This window comes from Onychostruthus taczanowskii, unplaced genomic scaffold (genome assembly GCF_017590055.1).
Source record: "Onychostruthus taczanowskii isolate IOZ18803 unplaced genomic scaffold, ASM1759005v1 scaffold228, whole genome shotgun sequence".
Lineage (NCBI taxonomy): Eukaryota > Metazoa > Chordata > Aves > Passeriformes > Passeridae > Onychostruthus > Onychostruthus taczanowskii.
The window spans coordinates 59,466-66,863 of NW_024499551.1; the positions used below are offsets into that span (position 1 = coordinate 59,466).

At 53.3% G+C, this 7,398-nt stretch overlaps 1 protein-coding gene across 1 annotated transcript in view; it reads right to left on the minus strand.

Moving 5' to 3' along the window:
* ARHGAP25 (Rho GTPase activating protein 25) overlaps positions 1-4,689 on the minus strand; it is a 19,127-nt gene extending 14,438 nt beyond the window's left edge. Inside the window, exons 1-2 of the mRNA XM_041405279.1 lie at positions 4,261-4,689; positions 708-877 (exon numbers count right to left, since the gene is read on the minus strand). Coding sequence (XP_041261213.1) covers positions 708-877; positions 4,261-4,321 — 231 coding nt within the window. The 5' untranslated portion in view covers positions 4,322-4,689. The remainder of the gene's footprint in view (positions 1-707; positions 878-4,260) is intronic.
* Positions 4,690-7,398: the final 2,709 nt, after the last annotated feature.

Genomic DNA, 7,398 nt, shown 5'->3' on the forward strand with positions numbered 1-7,398 from the left:
CCCTCCCATCCCTTCCATCGCTGGGGACACCCCCGGCAGGGACAGCTCCAGAGGGGACACCCCGGGCAGGGACAGCTCCAGAGGGGACACCCCTAACTGGGACAGCTCCAGAGGGGACACCCCTAACTGGGACACCCCCAGAGGGGACACCCCTAACTGGGACACCCCCAGAGGGGACATCCCCGGCAGGGACATCCCCAGAGGGTACACCCCTAACTGGGACACCCCCGGCAGGGACACCCCCAGAGGGAACACCCCTAACTGGGACACCCCCGGCAGGGACACCCCCAGAGGGGACTCCCCTAACTGGGACACCCCCGTCAGGGACACCCCCAGAGGGGACACCCCTAACTGGGACACCCCCAGGTGGGACACCCCCGGCAGGGACATCCCCAGAGGGTACACCCCTAACTGGGACACTCCCAACCGGGACACCCCCGGCAGGGATACCCCCAGAGGGGACACCCCTAACTGGGACACCCCCAACCGGGACACCCCCGGCAGGGACACCTCTGTCTGGGTGACCCCTCCCGGCCCCCCCGGCTCCCCCAGCCCCACCTGCGGCTTGGCCTCCTCCTCGTCCTTGTAGTAGAGCAGCTGCTGCCCGCGCAGCACGAAGAAGCGCAGCTGCCAGTTGCGCACCAGGGCGCGAGGGACACCTCTGTCTGGGTGACCCCTCCCGGCCCCCCCGGCTCCCCCAGCCCCACCTGCGGCTTGGCCTCCTCCTCGTCCTTGTAGTAGAGCAGCTGCTGCCCGCGCAGCACGAAGAAGCGCAGCTGCCAGTTGCGCACCAGGGCGCGCTGCTTGCGCAGCCAGCCCAGCTTCTGCGGAGGGGGCAGCGCAGCGGGGTCCGCGGCCACCACACTGCGGGAACGGGCTGGGGACACGGACACGGCTGTGGGGACAGCGACAGGGCAACGGGGACAGGGGGACGGGCTGGGGACAGGGCAATGGGGACAGGGATAGGGGCTGGGGACACGAGGACACATGTTGGGGACAGGGACAGGGGTGTGGGGACACAGCAATGGGGACACGGGCTGGGGACAGGGACACAGGCTGCGGACACAGCACCAGGGGTGTGGGGACAGAGGGACACTGTATGGGGACACTGAGGATGGGGACACAGCCACAGGGGAGTGGGGACAGAGACACGGATATGGGGACAGAGACACAGATATGAGGACAGGTGACACGGCGACAGGGGTGTGGGGACACAGGGACAGGGGTGTGGGGACACTGGATATGGGGACAGGGGACACAGGGTGCAGGGGCACAGTGACACAGGTGTGGGGACAGGGGACACAGAGTGGGGACAGAGGGACAGAGTGGCAACAGAGTGACACAGAGTGGGGACAGAGGGACAGAGTGGGGGCAGAGGGACAGAGTGGGGGCAGAGGGACACCGAGTGGGGACAGAGGGACAGAGTGGGGGCAGAGGGACACAGAGTGGGGACAGAGGGACAGAGTGGGGGCAGAGGGACACCGAGCGGGGACAGAGGGACACCGAGCGGGGACAGAGGGACGGGCCAGGCCCTCGCCCCGTTGCAGGAAGTGGCTGCAGTGGCTGCCAGCGTCAGTTCCCTCCCGAGTGAGAACAGGATCCTTCTGGGGCCGTTTTTGGGGTTTTTTTAATGGAGTGTGAGGGGTTTGCCCCCTCTCCAGAGCAGCAGTGACAGCAGAGTGACCCAAAGGCTTTTGGAGGTCCCAGTTTTGCTCCGGGGTGGTGCCAGCGGGGCAGAACTCACATTTGTGGGGCTGGAAAATCTCCAGGGATGGAAAAACAGCACCGGGTCTGGCACTGGGCAGAGCAGTGTCCCTGTCACCTGCTGGCACAGCCCCAGGTGCTCTGGGACAGCAAACGCCTGGCAGGGATCACTCCCAGGGGGGATTTTTGCCTCTGCAGCCCCCCAGAGCCAGCCCAGCTGGGCAGAGTTTGCATTTTTGGCTGCAGGGCCAAAATAAAGCCGCGACTGCAGGGAATTCACTGGGGTCTGCACGTGGTGATTTCCTGGGCTGGAAAACCCTCAGAGCTCCAGTGTCACCCCGGGGGTGTCCCCACTTCCCCTCCCCAAATCCCCCCCAGGGCAAGCAGCCCCTTTGGGGGTGCCCCCCAAAACATTTCCTGCACCAACGGCCTCCGGGGTTGGGCGTTTCCTCCAAAACCTCCCCAGCAGGGAGAGCTGCCCCCAGCCTGCCCCAAAATCAGGAGGGCAGGACCCTCCAACGTGGCCACCACTGGCCCAGAGCCTTGGCCTGGGCAGGAGCCCCCCCTGGCACCCCCATTTCTGGGAACTGGCCATAAAAAAACCAAGAAAAGAGGTTTCAGCAGGGAATTTCTGTTTCACTGAAATCAATTTTTTGCAGTTCTCCAAACGCTGCCACAGGCAGGGCTGGGTGAGCAGGGGAAGTGTCCCCAGGCCACGAGGAGCCAGTGAGGGCGGTGGCAAGCTGCAAATATTGCAAACTTTTGCAAATGTGACTTTCACATTTCTGCAAATGAAGCCACAGCAGCCCCGGAGACAGTGCAAACACACAAAGCCACACAAAGTCACAGAAAAGCACACACAGAGTCACAGAAAAACTCACATAAAGTCATAGAAAAACTCACACAGAAAAACTCACACAGTCACAGAAAAACTCACACAAAGACACAGAAAAACTCACACAGAAAAACTCACACAGTCACAGAAAAACTCACACAAAGTCACAGAAAAACTCACACAAAGACACAGAAAAACTCACACAGAAAAACTCACACAAAGACACAGAAAAACTTACACAAAAAGTCACAGAAAAACTCACACAGTCACAGAAAAACTCACATAAAAAGTCACACAAACTCTCAACAAAACTCACACAAAGTCACACAAAGTCACACAAACTCACGCTCACCCAGCAGCTGGAAGCTGCAAAAAGCACCAGGGCTTTCACCAAAAGCAGATTTTCTCAAAAAAAAAGGCAATTCCTGGTCCCAACACAGGCTCAAGCCTCTGCCCCATCTCAACCCTCTGCTCCCTTGGTGTGCCCTGGCCTTTTTTTCTGACTTGACTTCACCCTCTGCCTCTGGACAAAACAAATATTAATTTTCCTGGGAATGCCTCTGAGATAATCCGTGGGGATTTCTCCCCCGAGTGTGGGATGGCCCTGAGCTGGAGTTTCTGGGCCATCCCAGGCCTCACTTGGGGCTGCCACCCCTTCCCTTGGGGCTCGGTGTGCAGAGAATGGCTCGGCCACCCTCAGAAAAGTGACAGAAATCCAAGTTTCTGGGTGGGAAAATCCGGCCAGGCAGAGAGCAGCTGGGCGCAGCTCTGCTCGGGGACAAAGCCAGGCCCAGGGTGGATTTCTGGATGGGCTGGGCTCAGGTTGGGCTCTGCAGCCCCTCCCTGACCATGATCATCCCTAAATCCCCTTCCTGACCATGATCACCCCCAAATCCCCTCCCTGATCCCTCCATCATCACCCCAAATCCCCTCCCTGACCATCCTCAACCCTAAATCCCCTCCCTGACGTCCCCATCACTCCCAAATCCCCTCTCTGACCATCCTCACCCCCAAATCCCCTCCCTGACCATCCTCACCCCCAAATCCCCTTCCTGACCATCACCACCCCTAAATCCCCTCCCTGACCATCCTCACCCCCAAATCCCCACCCCGATCATCATCACCCCTAAATCCCCTTCTTGACCATCGCCACCCCTAAATCCCCTTCCTGACCCCCCATCATCACCCCTAAATCCCCTCCCTGACCATCACCACCCCCAAATCCCCTCCCTGACCCCTCCATCACCCCCAAATCCCCTCCTGGCAGCTGAGCCCGGGCCAGCTCCGGGTTTTTCCCCGCAGGGCTCCCCCTCACCCTAAAGGCGCTATGGCCGGCTCCTGTGCCGGAGCAGCCCCTGAGGGGGGCCGGGGGGCTCAGGACACCCCAGGCTGGCCCTGAGGGCTCCCAGCACCAAGCCACCGATGTCACAGGGGCTGGGACCCCTGAGCCAGGGCCAGCTGTCCCCTCCAGTCCCCTCCAGGCTTTGTGCCACCAGAAGGGGCCTGGGTGCTTTAAATCCCGGACTGTCCCCATCCATCCCCGTCCCCCTGCTCCCGCAGCATCCCTCGCTGCCAAATTTGCAAATCCCTTCTTGTAAATCATTTGCAGGTCATCTGCCGTGTCTCTGAAGTGGCACCGGGGGCCAGGTGTCCCCACAGGACCACGATCTCAGGCGGGCCCGGCCCCGGCCCTGCCCGGCCCCAAGGAGCCCTCACCGTACCTATTTTTGCAGCGTCCATCTTCAGGTTGAAATCCCAGTTCCGTGGCAGCTTGAGGGACATTCTGGCTCAGGAAAGTCTTTTTTGTTTTGTTTTTTTTTATCTCCTTCCTCAAGGTGAGCTTGGAGAGGGGCTGGAGCCCAGCCCTGACGGCCCCGTGGGGTCGCGGCTCGGCGAGCGTTGCTTTGCCAGCGAGCTTCCTGCCTCTGAGAGCAGCAAAAACCCCAAAAAAGTCCTTTCCTGCCCTGCTTTCCTGCCCAGCTCCGCTCCCCCAGCCGTGTGCCAGCTCCGCTCCCCTCCTGTCGCCCTCTTGTCCCCTGTCCTGGCCCAGGGCCCTCCAGCCCAGCCCGGGGCCGCTCCCCGGGGCATTTGAGGAAGTGGATTTGGGAGAACCGAGAGCTGCCCCGGGCACGGACAGCCCAGCCCGGGGCTCCGGGCACGGACAGCCCGGCTCGGGGCCCCGGGCACGGACGGCCCGGCTCGGGGCTCCGGGCAGGAACAGCCCGGCTCGGGGCCCCGGGCACGGACAGCCCGGCTCGGGGCTCCGGGCAGGAACAGCCCGGCTCGGGGCTCCGGGCAGGAACAGCCCGGCTCGGGGCTCCGGGCAGGAACAGCCCGGCTCGGGGCCCCGGGCACGGACAGCCCGGCTCGGGGCTCCGGGCAGGAACAGCCCGGCTCGGGGCTCCGGGCAGCCAGGGGTGAGCAGCACCCAGGGGTGAGCAGCACCCAGGGTTGAGCACCAAGGGTGGGCAGCACCCAGGGGTGAGCAGCACCCAGGGTTGAGCACCAAGGGTGGGCAGCACCCAGGGGTGAGCAGCACCCAGGGTTGAGCACCAAGGGTGGGCAGCACCCAGGGGTGAGCAGCACCCAGGGGTGAGCAGCAAAGGGTGAGCAGCACCAAGGGTGAGCAGCACCCAGGGGTGCTGGAGGCGAGGAGGGACCCCAAGGTCACCCAGTGCCACCCTGCCGTGGGTGACACCTCCTGTCCCCGCGCCCTGCCAGGTGCCACAGCTGCTCTGGCACCTCTGCCAGGGCTGCCACCCTCCCAGGGGCAAGGCCTGCCCTGTGTCCAGCCCAAATCTATTTCATCGAAATAATTTTGACCTAAATTTCATAAAATTTTATCAATTGGAATAACACAATTAGCTATTTAATCTAATTTTCACCTAAATTTCATAAAATTGTACTGATTTGAATAACACAGTTATTTAATTGAAATAATTTTAACATAAATTTCATGAAAATGTATGTTTGAATAACACAATTAGTTATTTAATCTAATTTACATCTAAATTTCATTAAATTGTATCAATTTGAATAAGTTATTTAATCAAAATAATTTTAACATAAATTTCATGAAAATGTATGTTTGAATAACACAATTAGTTATTTAATCTAATTTACATCTAAATTTCATTAAATTGTATCAATTTGAATAAGTTATTTAATCAAAATAATTTTAACATAAATTTCATTTAAATTGTATCAGTTTGAATAACAATTAATCTAAATAATTTTTACATACATTTCATAAAATTGTACCGATTTGAATAACAATTATTTAATTGAAATAATTTTAACATAAATTTCATAAAATTGTATCAATTTGAATAACACAGTTAATCTAATTTTCATCTAAATTTCATTCAATTTTACCAATTTGAACTATTCAATCAAAATAATTTTAACATAAATTTCATGAAAACTGTATCCATTCCAATAACACAATAATAACAATTAATCTAAATAATTTTTACATACATTTCATAAAATTGTACCGATTTGAATAACAATTATTTAATTGAAATAATTTTAACATAAATTTCATAAAATTGTATCAATTTGAATAACACAGTTAATCTAATTTTCATCTAAATTTCATTCAATTTTACCAATTTGAACTATTCAATCAAAATAATTTTAACATAAATTTCATGAAAACTGTATCCGTTCCAATAACACAATTAGTTCTTTCATCTCAATAATTTTTCCATAAATTTCATAAAAACGGCACCAATTTTTCTTTTCATTTTAAATTTTCATTTCGATTTTTGAATTTTAATTTTGATTTTTCGTTTGAAATTTGAATTTTTACGGGGTTTTTTTTTTGTTTGGTTGGGGTTTTTTTGGGTTTTTTTTTTTTTTTTTTGTTTGGGTTTTTTTTGTTTTTTTTTTTTTTTTTTTAATTTTAATTTTTCAATTTGACATTTCACTCTGCAGACAGCTTCCTTTCCCCAGCCTGGCCCTGGAGCAGCCCTTTCTGTCCCTGTCACGAGGCACAAACGGAAACTCTGCCTGAGCCCGGAGCTTTTTTGGTTTTTTTTTTTTTTTTTTTTTTTTTTTTTTTTAATTTTAATTTTTCAATTTGACATTTCTCTCTGCAGACAGCGCCCTGGAGCAGCCCTTTCTGTCCCTGTCACGAGGCACAAACAGAAACTCTGCCTGAGCCCGGAGCTGCAGCTCAGCCACAGCCCAACCAAAACCTTGCAATTCCTCCCCAAAATCCCCTGTGAAACAAACCCCAGCCCCAAAAAGTGGGTTTTTAATCTCCCTCTCCCAGCAGCAGCTCGCAGGGGCTGCGGCAGCAGGATTCCCTCTGCACATCTGCTCCTTTCCAGGCCTGAAAATGCAGATTAAACTGGCACGGGATGGGGGAAAGCAGGGAAATCTGCACTTTCCAGAATATTGAACATTGCTGAACACTGAATGTGGGTGAATATTGAATATTGGGGTGAATATTGAACATTGCTGAACATTGAATGTGGGTGAATATTGAATATTGGGGTGAATATTGAATATTGGGGTGAATATTGAACATTGCTGAACATTGAATGTGGGTGAATATTGAATATTGGGGTGAATATTGAACATTGCTGAACATTGAATGTGGGTGAATATTGAATATTGGGTGAATATTGAATATTGGGTGAATATTGAACATTGGTGAACACTGAATGTGGGTGAATATTGAATATTGGGGTGAATATTGAACATTGCTGAACACTGAATGTGGGTGAATATTGAACATCGGGGTGAATATTGAACATTGGTGAATACTGAATATTGTTAATATTGGTGAATATTGAACACTGCTGAACACTGAATGTGGGTGAATATTGAATATTGGGGTGAATATTGAA